Source organism: Lissotriton vulgaris, chromosome 5 (assembly GCF_964263255.1).
Source record: "Lissotriton vulgaris chromosome 5, aLisVul1.2, whole genome shotgun sequence".
In the NCBI taxonomy this organism is placed as follows: Eukaryota; Metazoa; Chordata; class Amphibia; order Caudata; family Salamandridae; genus Lissotriton; species Lissotriton vulgaris.
Window position 1 is genome coordinate 1,959,969,488 of NC_141693.1, and position 16,469 is coordinate 1,959,985,956.

A 16,469-nucleotide genomic window follows, 5' to 3' on the forward strand; every position below is an offset into this window, starting at 1 on the left:
AGCCTGGCTGAAGACGGCTGTAATGCCAGAAACCGGTCCTAGGAAGCTTGTTTCCGGTCCAGGGAAGGCATGGCTTGGCAGTTCGGGCTGGACTGTTCCCATGAGGCACAGGGTCAGACTGATTTGCATATGGCCTTGTCTGAACTGGAGTGGCAGAGTGGGCTAATGAACGGTGATGTAATTAACCCAGATCTGTTGACTGGGTGTGAGTGTTTGATTGGTTCAGATGCTCCGTCCATCACCACCCCTTTTTGTACCACACGCACCTTAGTGGCGGCTGCGTGTGCTGCAGGAAAGGTCCCGATGGCCTGGACAGTCAATGATTCTACATGCCAGCAGGCTCAGGCTGGGCCGTCTGTGGACACCACGCCCCTCTCCACAGCAGCGCTCCGCTCTAGACCAGGCGCCTGCATGGGACTGACGCCTCACCAGCACAGTGGTGCTCCAGCAGCTGAAGGCCCCTCTGTTCCCTGATTTGCCCGCAATAAGCATTCGCAACACCTACGTACCCACGCTTCTAATCCTAAGTAGGACAAGTACCCATTTAGAGTTACTAATCATTATATCTACCCTTCACCAGACTCAACTGGATTTCTTCTTTGTTTTTCTTTTTTGCTTCACTGTTATATGATATGTATACATGTTTATCTTGCTTCCAATTGATGTATAAAGAACCTTACGTAATGTAAAGCGCTCTGATACCCGCAAGGGTCTTGTTCGCGCTATATAAAACTTTCAAATAATAATAATAATAATAACTGGTGAGTTTTCAACAAGCACTGGTGAGTCCAAGTGGAGTACACAAACAAGCACTGGCGAACCCAAAAGAAAAAGAAGGAAGGGGATGCACAGCAGTTCAAGGAAAACTTCTGGCCAGTCAAGTAAGGAGAGTGTGGGGACACTACGTGCTGGATTGCCTTGAGAGCAGGAGGGGATTACGACGCAGCACCACGTGGGGCACACAACGCCATCTTTGTCCTTGAACAGGCCAGGACGCCTACGCCCTTGTCCTCCCGTGGTGCCATCCAAAACCCGAATACATGCGTATGGAGCAGACACGCCCAAGCCTCTGAAAGGAAAAATCTTAGAACCCATCAAAGCAGAAGACCTTGAGGTAATGGCGACAATCCACGTCATCAACAGGGAGGCGGATACCCTCCTGAGCAGCCACACTGCCGAAGATCTAAAGCGAATTGCCTTCGCCAGACGGATCCAGGCGTACCAGGTAGAAGAGCTCCTCGGACAATTCCCCGAGCTGTTTAAAGGCCTCGGGTGCATCAAGTGTGAACCCGTCAAGCTACACATTGATAAATCAGTTGCCCCTCTCGCCCTGCGGCATAGGAGGATTCTATTCCACCTGCGACCACTCGTAGAGAAAGAGCTGGAGGCCCTGGAAGAACAAGGGGTCATCAAAAAGGTATCCGGACCGACACCATGGGTATCCCCGATGGTCATTGCGGAAATACCCAAGCAGCCAGGGGCCATCTGCCTATGTATCGACATGTGGCTGCCCAATAAAGCAATCAAGAAGGAACGCCATATAATGCCAACAATGGATGACATCAATGCGGATGTCAACGGATCCAAATGGTTTTCAAAAAATGTACTTAAACGCAGGGTATCACCAACTGCCCCTAGCCGAAGAGAGCCATTTCATCACCACTTTCTGCACCCACCTAGGGCTCAGGAGGTACAAACGGCTGAACTTTGGGATATCCTCGGCGGCCGAAGTGTTCCAGAACACGATACGGGAACTGCTATCCGGATTACCAGGAGCGTTGAACGTGAGTGACGATACCCTCATCCACTCCACGCCGACCATCACAAACACCTCCTGAACACACTGAAACGCCTCAGTGCACAAGGAGCCACTCTGCACAAGGACAAATGCCAGTTCTTTCAACCCTCCCTCGAGTTCTTTGGCTATGTCTTCAATCAGGAGGGCATACAGGTAGACCCGAGGAAGTCGCAAGCTATCAAAGACACCCCGCACCAATGACACCGATGGAAGTGCGGAGCTTCCTGGGAATGGCCACCTACTGCAGGCGGTTCATTCCAGGCTTGGCCACCCGAAGTGAACCACTACGAGCCCTCACAAAGGTAGACGCAATCTGGCACTGGGGCCCAAAGGAGGAAGAAGCGTTCCAAGAGATAAAGGATGCCCTCCTTGGAGAAGCCACGGTAGCATATTTGGACCCTGCGAAGCTGACGGAAGTGCTGGTGGACGCGAGCCCAGTAGGACTTGGTGCAGTGTTGGCTCAAGAGCGTGAACCAGGCCAATGGGCCGCTCTGGCGTTTGCCAGCAAGTCCCTCACCCCTACAGAAGCATGGTATGCCGAGATGGAGCGTGAGGCACTCGCCATCAAGTGGGCCTGCAACCATTTTCATCTGTATCTCCGGGGGCACCCGTTCACCATGGGCACTGACCATCAACCTATGGTTCCCCTCTTCAAGGGGACCTCACCACATCCAACCCCACGCATCGAACGCTGGGCGGTCCAATTGCAACCATATGAAATGGAGGTGGTCTATCGCCCGGGGTCCAAGAACCCGGCCAATTTTCTTTTAAAACACCCCGTTCAGTCAGAGAAGCACGAAGAAGATGAGGACGGAGAAGAGTTTGCCCACTGGGTAGCTCTTACATCATGCCCCGAGAGCATGACCCTAGAGGATGTGAAGGAAGCTGCCGCTACCGATGCCGTCTATGCCAAGACACTATGCGCAGTGCAAGAAGGCTCATGGACAAACTATCTTTGCCAGGCCAACTCTTGGACCCCACAGGATCGGGAGACCCTGACAAACATGTGGCGAGTCTTTCATGAACTAAGCGCCACCGGAGATGGCATCCTGCTGAGAGGACCCTTGCTCGTCATCCCTCAGAGCCTCAAGCAACGGGCAGTCCAACTAGCCCACAGGGGACACCAAGGAATCACCAAGATGAAAGCACGGATGCGGGAAAAGGTCTGGTTCCCAGAACTTGAGGACCTGGTGGAAGAATATGTCAGACGATGCTCATCATGCCAGGTCTGGAGAAGCCTCTCCCGGTCATCACTGAAGAGGCCTGCACCGTCCCCTGGTCCCAAGTAAGCGTGGATTTTGGAAGTTTCCCAGGGGAAGGCACACACTCGTCATAGACGCCTACTCCAAATATCCCGTGGTAGAGCCCATCCTGTCGACAGCATTCAACCATGTTGGACCAGTGTTGGAAAAAGTCTTTGCCATGTTGGGTTTCCCTCAAGTAGTACGCAGTGACAATGGTCCCCCGTTCCAAGGAGCTGAATTTGCCACCTTCTTCCAACACCGAGGCATATCGCATCGCCGCATCACCCCTGAACAGCCCCAGGCCAACGGGGACGTAGAACGCTTCATGCGGACTTTGAACAAGATGTTCCGCATAGCGTTCGTGGAACAGGTGGATCCCGAACAAAGACTCCATGAGTTTTTGAGAGAATATCGAAGTACCCCTCACTGTACGACCCAGCGTAGCCCGTGGGCCCTCATGCTCCACGGCCCCCGCCGTGACCTACTCCCTACCTGCCTAGGATGGTCATCACGTCCACTGGATGTCGAAGGAGTGCAAGAGCGGAGAGTGCGACAAAACCAGGAAGCAAGCGTCTGAGACCGCGCCACCCCAAGAAGGTTTAGCCATGGAGCGACGGTCATCCTGCGGAGCCGGCGCCAGGGAGGAAAGTTCCAAACACACTATGAGCCGGGCACTTGGACAGTCACTGCGAACCATGGTAACTGCACACAAAGGAGCAGAAGTATCCAGAAACATCTCGTTGTTCAATGATGTCCCAACAGAACCGCGCAACAAGACCGCAAGCAACCACACAGCCCCATGACCACTACTTCGTCCGAAGAAGGAACAGGAGAATCAGCGAGTGGCCAAACCTGTGAGATCCCAGAAGTAGGCTACTCACCTCCACACAGAGCTGGCTCCGATAGCCCCGGCCGGAACAGCATGGGAGGGCGTACCAGCAATCAAAGAGACAGCCTGAGGCCGAACACCCAACCGAGTCAGCGGCTGAGAGACTATGCATGCTGACGAGGCCCGGGACTCACCGACTGAGACTCACGGAAGTACTGTGTGTTTATATGTTGGACTATGAGACATTGGTGGATTGTTGTGATTCTGTTCAAAGAACTATTGTAATAAAAGGAACTGAGTTGGATAGGGATGTAATGGTTGGTGGTCTAGTCGTTTTGCACCCATGACATCCGCAGGCCAGGCGTGGCCTACGGGGAGTTAATAAATGGATGACGGCCGCTCGTGGCACGTCACTTCCGAGTGGACTAGTGGTGTGGCCTCAGTGTCTCTGCTCAGCGCTCCTGCCCCAGTGCTAGGCCTCGCACCCCTATCGGGACCACTCGTTGTCCCGAGCATGCAACGCAACAACTAGTATATGTAGTAGACCTTTATACTCCCTACCATTCCTATGTGATTCTTAGAGTTTATCCATTTGTATCTCTTCCTTGAGTGACTTTACAACTTGTACATTTGCAATTTTTCCTATTTGTATCTCTTCCCTGTGTGACTTTACGACTTGTACATTTGAAATCTTTTTTCCTGTTTGCATCTTTTATGTAACTCATGTAATCCGAAATCCTTATGTATCGCACCTGGTTCTTTTGTAAAGCACTCCGACACCTTCGGGTAATGTTCGAGTTATAGAAAATCGCATTAAATAAATAAATACACAACCCTTTTTATGGGTTTTATTATCAACCCATATGTAGTCTCCCATTTCCTGTTTCCACCAATTTGGCCTTTAAATTCAGTTGGGTTCACAATCTAACAGCCACAATTTGATATTGCGCCCGCTCTGGATGTACAACTAGCCAGTATTTTATTATTGTAATGCATTTCACTGGATATTTTGCAAGAACACATTTCTAGTGTATGAAATATGAAGGAAAAAAAGTTCACCCTTGCTAGGCTGGCAACGTTGCTAGGCTTCATCTGTGGTAGCACTTTATGACGTAGGGTGACGTGATGACGACACAGCAGTAGTAAATACATACACCCGGCCTAAAGCCGCCGCTTCCATCGGTAGCCTGGGGGCGGGTTGTTTTGTAAACGTAACATCCAGTACTCACTCGGTCAAGAGAAGTGAATACGGGGTGCTTAATATTCAACACCAGTTACGACTGACTGAATGCGAAAGCTGGTCACTACAGCCTGTACTTTGCGTAAGAAGCAGCAGTTGGTATCGCCCGCTGCCTGGCGCGTCATGCTTTCCTCACAGTGAATGACATCGCCTGCCCACGCGCGTCATCGGACGCGGATAATAGCCAAGCCTGCAGGCTACCTTCACTCCCGCCTCCTCCCCCTCCTGACCAAGGCCGCGCGCCCCACCTCGCGCCTTTTCCCACCCTCTCCCTGCCTCCCGCGCAGACGCAGTGCCTCCGAACTCGCGTGCTCCCCTCGCACCTGTGCCAACCTTCCACACCGTCTTCGCTTCACCGAAAATGTCCGGCAGTGGATGCGCGTCCAACACGTGCGAGTCCAAGAGACCATCCAGGAGCCCCGTCCGCCGCAGCGCTTCTTTCCCCCGCCACGACTCGCCCAGTCTGAACTCCCCCAGCAGTGAATGCGCCATCGACCTCCGTGCCGCCAACACCTCCTCGAACGCCCTGCCAAGCGTCTCGTCAGGCACGTCCTGCCCCGCGGCCTGTGCTCGCAGCTTCACCTGCCCCCGTACCGACGGCTCCAGTACTTGCGCGGCCGGATCCACCAGCAACACCTGCGCCCGCCTTGCCTCTGCCAGCCGCACGTGCGCAGCCCCTGCCAGCAAAAACTGTTCGGGTAACGGCTCCTCCAACGCGGCCTGCCCCCGTGCCAGCCTCACCAGCAACTCCTGCTCCCGGGCTGCTGCCGCCAGCCGTGCCTGTACCGCTATTTCCAATAGAGGCTGCCCCGGCTCCAACGGCTCCTGCGCCAAAACCGCCTGTCCCCCCAAAACCAACACGTCCTGCTCGAGCTGTGGCTCCTCCAGCTGCTCCGGTACCATGCTAGCGTCTTCAAGCAGCAGCTGCTCGTCCAAAGCCGACTGCGCCCCCAAATCTTCCTGCGGAATGTCCTCTGGACGAGCTTGTGCGCCGTCTAGCTCTCCTAGCCGGACGTGCGCTGCCACCCCTAACGTCGGCTGCCAAGACGACTTTAAAAAAGTGGACGTGTGTCCCAGCGATGTCTCCAAGGAATGCCTCCCATCTAAATGTGCCTGTGCCGCCAAGCGCACGTCCTGTGATACCGCTGAGGCCTGCCCCAGGATGACCTGCCCCAGTAACGCCGCCCTTAAATGCCCCAAAGCCTGTGAACCCAAGAAGACTTCCTGTAGCTCCGACAACGCGTGCCCTCCGAAGCCCTGCTGCCCGCTTGCTTCGGCTCACAGCCGCTGCGACTGTGAAAATAAATGCCCGGAGCCTGAGTCTTGCAAGCCCACTCCTCCGTGCCCCAAGCCCTGCCCGTGTCCTTCCAAACGAGCCTCCTGTGATCCCCCTTGTCCCAAAAGTGACCCGTGCGCCAAAAGCAGCTCTTGTGATTCCGCTTGTCCCAAAAGTGACCCGTGCGCAAAACGCAGCTCTTGTGATAGCGGATCTTCCTGCCCCAAAGCCTGTCCCACTAGCACAGACGACTGCCCAAAACATTGCAAACTTAATGACAGCCCGAGACGCTCCTCCTGTGATAAACCGGCGTCCTCCAGCTGCCCTTGTGCTTCCGCCCGCAAGCCCTCCTGTCAACTCACTCCAATCTGTTGTCCCAAGAAGACAGCCGTCGTCTGCCCAACAAGCGACTGTGAAGATGATGCCCCCGCAAAGAAGTGCTCCAGTGATGCTTCCTCTTCGTGCTGTCCCAAAAGTAGTTCATCTGCGTGTTCAAAAAGCTCCTGCACCAGCAACACCTCCTCTGCTTGTTCCAACGGAAATGCCTGCCCTCGTCCCCCCCCTGCCGCATGCAGGTCTAGCTGCGCTAGCACTGCTATGTGTAGGGATATTAGCCCCCCAAAATCCTGCTCGTCAAGAAGCAAGAGCTTGGGCCCTTCCTGTTCTTCCTCTGGCAGCAGTCCTTGCTCCTCTTCAGGTTCCAATTCGTCCATAAGCTCGGCCTGTGGCTCCTCAGCATCTTCCTGCAAACTCTCAGCTCTGAACGGGTGCTCAGGGAATGCCCGTCCACGCAATACCTGTGGTGCCTGCGCTTTGTAATGTCTCCGAGGCAGGCAACTGCCTTGAGACTTACTTTGTGGGGATTACCCTATTTTCTCTTTAGGGCTTTCTATTAACCTTGTTAGGTAACACATCCACATCAGCGCCTACATTCATCAATGTGCAATGCGTTCCCAAGTATTCTATTTCTGCCCCTCTTACATTTGGGAGAGAAATGCCTCATTAGAAGCACGCTCGTAGACATTGCCAGCTTGGTGTCTTCTCTGCGAAAATACCAGTTCGTCCTTCCTGCGCGGCTCTTGGCCAGGGATTCCCAATTTAGTGCGTTTTGAAAATGTCCACCATCTTGCATTGCAGCTGGGCTCTGCCTTTGCCCCCTTCCCTGCGAGTCATCGTGTTCTAGAAGGTGAGAAGATGGCCTTTAGTGCTGGCCGGAATACTACACCATCCCTTGGAGTCCACACTGTGGACCCCGCGCTCTACTGCCAGCTATAAGACCCCACCTCCGTCTCATTCAACACACCTTCCTCACTGCTCAGTGGACCAGGATGGATGATGTCTCTTCCTAAGAAATTCCGAGGAGTACAGAAGTGGTAAGTATAGACATCAGCGGCAGAATTGGATGTACTCGTGTGTGGCATGAAGAAGTCAAGTGTGGGCAGAGGGTGTGAGCAGTATTTGCTTCTGCTGCAGTAATGCGGAAAAGCAAACGTGTTTTTCATTGGGTCTTTCTGGGATTAAAAATATCAGTATTCAGGAACAAAAACGTTCATGTATCATATCCAGGATAGAGTTTAAATTGAATGTAAATAAGCTAACAGAATAATGCAGCATATTTTTTTTTACAGCAAACAATGTTAATAGCGGACACATGCGTTTAAATCGATGTATCAACAAAATCTATCTTGCAAAGCACAAATAGAATACGTTTTCTGATTGCATGAAAATGAATGTACATATTGGATTTCTTTACTTATCAAATACCCAAAAAACGTAGTTACATACTATTTTCAAGGCTAATATTAGGGGGCAGGGAGGTACAAATTCAACTCAGTAGAGAAATGTAAATTATGTGAAAAATAAGAGTTCAGTCTAGTCCGTGACAGTTGCCAATAGTTCTAATTGAAATATATTCAGGTTAAAGGGCTACCTTTTCTCTCCCTTTGCCAACAACATCTTCATGTCATAAAGTGAGTTACGTTGTACCCTACAGTGCATACCTTTGTTCAATGAACGTATACCTTAATAGCAAAAGGGTAAAGATGATAAGTAAATTGTTTGAATCCCTAAATTGTTCGGGATAAACGACAGCAATGGCGATAATCCAGTCTTCTGGTTATGTTTGCAGTTACAACTGTCAATACAGAATAAGACACTATTAGTACAAAAGATTGATAACTTATTATAAGGTCAATTGTCTTGAAGACCTTTGGTAATTCAACGACAGGATTTGGGCGGGTAAGAATTAAATTTGACTGCTACTCCATGTATGAGTGGCAGAGTGCCCATAATCCAATTAATTAAAAACCGAATTTAAAACAAATGCAGTGTTTAAAGGTTGTCGCAAAAGGACATATTTCAAATGTGCTTCCAATCCTTACATCGTAAATAGCACCCATATATATGGGGTGTTACTTGCATATAACCTTCTAATGTAAATATTGAATACCTTCGGAACACTTTTCACCAATGCCTAATCCTAAAAAGACAGCGATTGTTAAGTAATATGTTTCGGTGTATCCAATTTTCAAAAATATGCACAAAAAATACGTAATCTAAAATCAAAAGATATATCTGTAAAATGTGGGGACAAGTCGGAAACTATACACTCTTGTAAATATAGTGAGGAGTAACCTATTGATAAGGTACACCTCAGTGTCAAATTGGAAAAATGAGGGCGATCGTAATGCTTATATGCTAAGCATGTGGCAATCCTAACTTATAAATAGTAGAAAGTCAATTCACACGTTGAAATAAGTCGACACTCAGAAGCAATAGTCATGCAATTAATGGTACAGCATCGCTAGTTACAGCTGTACTAGACCTATGTGAAGTAAAAAGCAAAGAGCTCGTCAGGTTATCTCCCACCCGGTCAATATATTCTATCTATACAATTCCAAAACACCGGCTCTCACAACCCCCGTAGTAGTCCAAGTTGCAGGGACCGGTACGTCAAAGAAAACGACTATTGCCATTATTCCCGTAACATGCCTCATCAGTTGTGGACTTTTATATTTAATATAACCAATACTATCCAATACACTAAAGATTGGCAATAGTCATCACAGCCGGGTCAGAAGCGGCGCCCCCAGTTAGGAAGTCAAGAATGGAATGGCCACCTGCCCCTCTATGAAATGGTCATATCAATACACATTTAATCGTTGTAGTGCGTATTCATTTATCCTATACTTCACATCATTATACTCGTTACAGTAAGCACAGAAGAAATGGACCCAGCCATATGAGTTGATCGGAGAGGTTGAGTAAAGAATATGTAAATGAGCACTGATATGTATACCAGAGAGAGCAAGGCATGATGTAACAGTCCACCTTATTCTCTATGTCCCTTGACTGCCCAGAGTTCACATTGCAAATACATTTTTAGCAGTATGGATACATTACAGGGGATATAACTTACAACAGTATACAAGTCTACCCATATCAGCATTTTGATCATATCCACAAAGCATTGGAACAGTTAGTGATAAATGTGCATTGAATCTTATACACAATACAACATGAGTTTGCAAGGCTTTCATGTATGTGTTGAACAGGTGGATATGAATTCTGTTCTGAGGTTCTGGTGGAGAAAAGGCAAACACTAATGCCCCTTCCCAATATTTCGATCTTTCAAAAATACTGACAGCTCCCTGTCACATATTAAGGCCAAGACCCACAGCTCTCAACATGTTAATCCAAATCAGCTCTCGTTTGTGTAGGCTATGTACCCTATCACCCCCTCTGGGGTTGTCAATTGCGGTTTCTAATCCGTGAAATCTAACCTGAATCAGCTCTGCTGTGCCATGTGTAGAATTGACGTGTACGGCCAAGAGATAAGTGGTATTCACATTCCTGAATGCTCGTATATGTTCTTGCAATCTCTCTTTGGCTGATCTGATAGTGCTACCAACATGCATCTTCTTGCAGGGACAGATAATACAGTACACGATTAACTTAGTATTGCAGTTCATGAACGATCTAATCTTGTATTCCATGTGGGTATTGTATTTAAAGCTTTTAGTTTTATCTAGGGCATATTGACATATATTACAATGCCCGCACTTATAGAAACCAACTGGTGGTGACCCCATTCAATGTGTGTCCCTCTTGGGCATTTTGGGATTATAGAAATTTGGGCATAAAGTATTGCGTAGAGTTTGACCCCGTTTAAACAGAACACTTGGTCTTACTGGTATAATTTGGCTTACAATCGGGTCCACATGCAAGATATGTCAGTGCTTCTTTAGAATTTTATAGAGCACATGGCTGGCTGAATTGTAGGGTGTTATTAGGGAGATCTTATCCTTAAACGTTGTCCCCTTCTTGTTCTTTAATTTGTTTGTCAGTATTTTTAGTCGATTAAGGCCCAAAGCTTTTTTTTTGGCCTTGACAAGTGTTTTCTGGCTGTGGCCCCTGGCTTTAAATCACAAAGATTAATTCTCACGCAGGAGACCTCTCTCCTGCATAGTATGGCTGTCCTTCACGGAAATCCATATTCAGAATCTCATTGAGTCCTCTCCATTTTCTTCAATTACCCTCAGCACCTCAGCCAAACAGCAAAATGAGGCAGACAAATTAACTCGTCTCCAAAAAAAACATCCGAACTGAACTGCACGGCCACTTTCTATTTAAACATTTAAAAGCAGGGACTATCCCTTGGGGCCTTCAAGTCAAAAATATTCCGGTCATCTTTGTTGAAGACGCAGAATATAAGAAGGGTTTCAGTCAAATTAATACCAAGTGCAGCAGAGATTTAATGGTGCACACCATAGAGACAGCACAACACATCTGTAGCCAAGAAGAGAGAGAAATAGAGGAACTCATCAAAACCATTACTGATACTCAGACTACCACTGAAGCAAAGGTGCTCCTCGACAAGATAGAAAAAGAGATCGCGCTTTTTAAAGATAACACTCTTAATGTTAAATCAGCCCAATTTGACAGAGACTCCAAATCATTTAAATTAGATCAAGTGTATCCTTTTCTCAAAGAAGACTTTTACACCACAGGGGAGTCACGGGGGGCACTAGCATCATTTCAAGGTAGATCAAGGAATAGGTTCCTCGCATTCTCTGGTACAACTTCATCCGAATCAAAATAATTCCAAAAGACGAGGTGCTCCAGCTGCATCTTCTTTTTTAGCCAGAGGCGGACAAGCGAGAGTCCGTTTCAAGCAGCCATGGGAGATGCGAACTCGCAACAAGTTCTACAAGAACTAGAGATGTCTACTATAGTTAACCTTTCTAACAAACAACTTACGAAAGATGAAGAAATGCTTTTGAGCCTGGGCCTCAAGTTTGTCCCTAATAAAAGAACCGATTTTACGAAACTTAAATTGGTGGCACTAGATTTTTGTCGTAAAATAAGGTTAAAGGCTTTCTTTGCGGGTGCCGAAGTGACGTCAAGTCAGGAAATTACTGGACTCAGAGTCAATTCAATTTCAAAAGCTTTTATTCGATTTGTAAACAAATCATACAAGCAAAACATGAGATCAATTCATTGCATTAAAAGATTGTTATAAAATACGAAATTTATACAGGGGAATCCAAGATATTTCATAAGGGAATAGGACACATACTGACATGCGTTTAAACATTGGATCACAATTGAAAACATAAAGGTGACCAAAAGGTACGGAAGTTAAAATCGTACAGACAGGAATAAATATATTTGTCACAAAATGCTTATCCTGGCAGCTGTACGTTGAGTAACAAGCCCCTGCCTAAGTCATGGGATATGTACATTTTTAGTTTAAGATGTAAGTACAGACAGGAAAGTATAGGAATATAACAACACTAAACATTTCCTGGCAGCTGTACCATGAAGATATAAAAGATCAAAAGAAAGAAACATGTACAGACAGGATTGAGGATAAGTTATCACTGCAAAAAGATGTTCGCCCTGGCAGCTGTACATTTTATGAAGGTACAGACAGGAATATGGAAATCATAGCAATACAATACTTTTCCTGGCAGCTGTACATTTCAAAATGAAAGTGGCAACAAAAAAGCAGATGTCCACATTTCTAAAGCTGATAGTAACACAAGGGCATTCTTAAAAGACCGTATATTATATTTAATAAATATAGGTTTTAAAAACCTTAATCTTAAAAAGTGATAACATTTGCAAAAAAGTAAGAAATGGCAGCAACTCTGGCGTGAAACGTTGTCACAAGGGCAGGGGGTTTCAGATTTCTGTTTCTGTACTGGGAACGCAACTAGATGGTGTACAATACCCAACCTGACGCTGGTTAAAACATATTGATGAGATGGGCGGCAGACATATAGGAGATAGGCTTGGAACCCCGATGGTAAGTTAAGTTCTCTATAGAACTTCACAGTAGCTAGCTTACCATATGCCTCATCGCGCCCTTTCTTTTTGTACATTAGAAAAGTTTGTTTGATCTCTTTTTTGGGTATTTCTACCGCAAGTTCGGGGTCGAGAAGAACATCGATATCAAACAAAGTTTTAAACCAAAAACGGATGTATTTCAGCCAAAAAATACGTAAGGAAAAGTCCAGGCCTATACAATCAAGGATAATTTCTTGAGTAAATCGAGTTTCTGGCTTAGCCCAAATAGAACGCCACAATAAGAGTGGACGAACGGCTGCTAAGTCCGAGATAAACTCGACCCCAACCTCGTCGTGAATTAGTTGAATGGAAGCGGAGTGGGGGACACATAGCACTCTTCTTAGGAACTTGTTCTCCTCTTTTTGGAGAGAGGTGCCATCTATGTGGCCCCACACCCCTGCCCCATACAATGCCGAGGGAACACAGCGAATATTATAGATATTAATCATGTCTCGAATGCTTCTTCAACCAAGCTTGGAAGCAAATCGGAAAACGCTGCTGGTGGAGCGAGTCATTTTCAACCTGGCATTGTCAAGCTCTGATTTCCAGGACCCATCATTAGCATAGGTGATTCCTAGGTAACAAAATGTTTTAACTTGTAACATTTTATCACTGTCTAGATAAAAATTGGACTTCAGTTTATTGGCTGACTCACCGCACAACATAACGTAGGTCTTAGATTTGTTTACACGGAGTCTCCTGTTTTGTATAAACAACATAAAACCATCAATAAGACGCTGTAAGCCTATCTGAGTGCGGGATAAAAGTACCGCGTCATCCGCATAAAGTAAGATTGAGACAGAATTGCCTCCAATCTGCGGAGCGTCAGCCGATATAGTAGCCAGGGTGCGATCAACACAGTTAATAAAGAGAGAAAATAAAAGAGGAGCTAGTACGCATCCTTGGCGGATGCCCCTAGATACCTTAAAGAATGGTGTACATTCGCCTAGGGTGCCATATCGGACTTTGCAGGAAAGTTTCTGGTAAAGCCTAGCCAGAAAATGTACTATTTCTTTCGGTGCTCCTAACTCCAATAATACCTGCCAAAGAATGCCGTGGTCAACTAAATGAAATGCGCTGCTCAGATCAGCAAAACATAAAAATAAGTTGCCCTTTTTGGCCACTGTATATTTATTAATTAAAAGATCCGAATTCACGCATTGCTCCAAGGTACCCATCCCCTTCCTGAAGCCGTATTGCACTTTGGTTAAAATGTTCATATCTTCTGCCCAAGTTTCTAGTCTTTTGAGCAGAATTCTACTCATAACCTTTACTGAGGCATCCAGTAAAGAAATTGGCCGATAATTGGAGGCCTCAGATTTGCTGCCTTTTTTAAATAAGGGGACAATAACTGATTGACCCCAAGAGGGAGGAAAGTTGCCTTCCGCTGCACAGTTGAAGGTCCTAACCAAAATGGGGGCCCACAGATTAGGTTCTGTTTTTAATAGGTCTATGGGCACCCCGTCGGGTCCCGGGGCCTTCCCCCCCTTGCTATTAGCAAGGCCTTCTAGTCCCTCTTGCAGCGTAATCTCTAAAGGTATAGGTGTCCATATTGGCAAAACAGCATGAGGTAGGGTTAGTGATACCCTTTCTGGGTTAAAAATATTAGTGAAATGAGAGACCCAGTCCTCGCAGGCAACATAAGAAGTGATTTCTGGGACACCTTCTGTATTTAGAAATGGGCTGTTGACTATTTCCCAGTAGAGTTTACTATTTTTTGCCTCAACTGCTTCATTCAATTTGTCCCAGGCTTCTCTCTGTAAAACCTTTTTGCTGTTAGAGATAGCCAGTTTGTAGTTAACCCTTGCTACTTTGATGCTATTGCCATCTCGGGGTTTAAGCCCTAAAACATGTTTCAATTCCCGTAAGGCTACAGTACAGGGCTTATCGAACCATCCCAGTTTTACCGTTTTATTAACTGATGGTTTCTTGGTGAAAATACCCTCGATGATGGTGTTGATATTAATAAATTGTGATATCAGAAGATCGTGGTTAAAAACATCTTTAAGGCAGTAACTAATCTCAATTTTACAGCTGACTATCACCTCCCTTTGTTTGGCCGCGGAATTAACCCCCGTCCATTTGATCCTCGGACCATTGGGTCGGCAGGACACTATATCAGTGGTACAGGTTTCCCCAGTTTTTTGTGTAGCGCCCCTTAAAGGAAGGGTAACGCAAATACTGTTGTGATCGCTAAGACTTTCTTCCCTCACGTACAAGCCTAAATAGTCCCCATTACTTGAAAACAGGATGTGATCGATGAAAGTCCCAGCTTCCCTCCCTGTAAAGGTGGGGCAAATGGCATTCTGCTTATTTTTGTTACAATTTAACAAGGATAAATCTAATTTGAATAGCAGTTTGTTTAAAGTGGAGCCATAATGGCAATGTGGGAAATGAGGAGAATCCTCACTCCTTCCCACACTCCCGTTGAGATTATCCGGCTCCACCCCAAAGCCACAGGGGTTGCCCTTGGATAGCTGACATGGCTGCAGGTTAAAGTCCCCAGCCCATAAGATGTCTGGCTGCTTGTTTGAAATGCCCATGGCCTTAGCGATTTCTTTTTCCAGGGGGTACAGGATATTCCCTCTGGAGGCATCAAAAATGTTATTATAAAAGTTAACGAGGACCAGATCCTTTCCCTTAGCACATGCAATCCTTAGTACCTGGCTGTGAGCTCCCACATTTGAGCTACTTCTAACTTTGTGTGTTTCCAATCTATTGGAGAGGAGAATCAGGAGGCCCCCCTTTGCCCTGCCTGAATTGGATTTGGTGGCATTAAGGCAATAAGAAGAATAACCTTCTACATTGATGTCCTCCTGACTCCAGGTCTCCTGGAGGAGGACTATATCGAACCCTTCTCCTATGAATCTAGACCAAAAAGAGGTATTTAATTTCCCTGCGATACCAGCGATATTCCAAGATATCAAAATAAGGTCAGCGGGCTTGGTTGCCTGAACTGGTATCTTTGAGGGTCCGGTTACTGACCTACAGGTGGGGGATTGGATGTTATGAGGGTGGTGACAAAAAGGAGGGGATTGGGTCAAAAAACATTCGGGTGCTAGAGCCCTCTGTAAAACCATATGACCACTAGAAGACACAGGGGCCACTGTAAGGGCAGAATTAGGGCTAGCAGGTTCAGATCGCTCAACCACACCAGATGCCAACCGCCTGTTGACAGTTGGAGTCGGTGGTAATGGGACATAAAGTCAATCAACCATCTCCAGGCAGTCAAATCTGTTAGTGGTTTGGATACCCTGCCACCCGCCGTCTGCAAAACGGTTATTATTGGGATACCAAGGACGAGGTACCCAGTCCCTACCTCTAAACTGTTGAATTTGCCATGGGTCGCCATAGTCCCATTGGTGTTCTTGGTTCATAGCCCACTTTGGCGGTGGAATTGGGTAATGGTAATTAAAAGTAGGGGGGTAGAAAAAGGAGAGTCGGTGAGTATCGATTCCCCCTTTCTTCTCTAGATCAGGCCATGAACAAATGTGGTTCGCAGTAGAGGCATCCTCGCATGTAACGATGACACAATCCCCTTGAATACTCTTGGGGATCTTCCCCACCCAGGATACCCTACGTACCGAAGATATTCTACAGGTGGTTGGGGGCTTCAAAGGCCTATGAACGCTGAGCCACTGCAGAATTTTATTCCGGAGGGACCAGTGGGGTTCATCAGTTCCTTCTGGAAGTTCCGGTACTCCTGTTAAAATTACCGTAAATGGAGATAC

At 47.0% G+C, this 16,469-nt stretch overlaps 1 protein-coding gene and 1 long non-coding RNA gene across 2 annotated transcripts in view; both read left to right on the forward strand.

The window, feature by feature from the left end:
* Positions 1 to 5,472: 5,472 nt before the first annotated feature.
* Positions 5,473 to 7,206, forward strand: LOC147717873 (uncharacterized). Its single transcript, XM_086919891.1, has one exon. It carries the CDS (start codon positions 5,473 to 5,475, stop codon positions 7,204 to 7,206), a length of 1,734 nt encoding a protein of 577 aa, XP_086776017.1.
* Positions 7,207 to 7,659: 453 nt separating this feature from the next.
* LOC147717874 (uncharacterized) overlaps positions 7,660 to 16,469 on the forward strand; it is an 81,686-nt gene continuing 72,876 nt past the window's right edge. The window contains exon 1 of the long non-coding RNA XR_015295825.1: positions 7,660 to 7,760. This is a non-coding gene — a long non-coding RNA (uncharacterized LOC147717874). The remainder of the gene's footprint in view (positions 7,761 to 16,469) is intronic.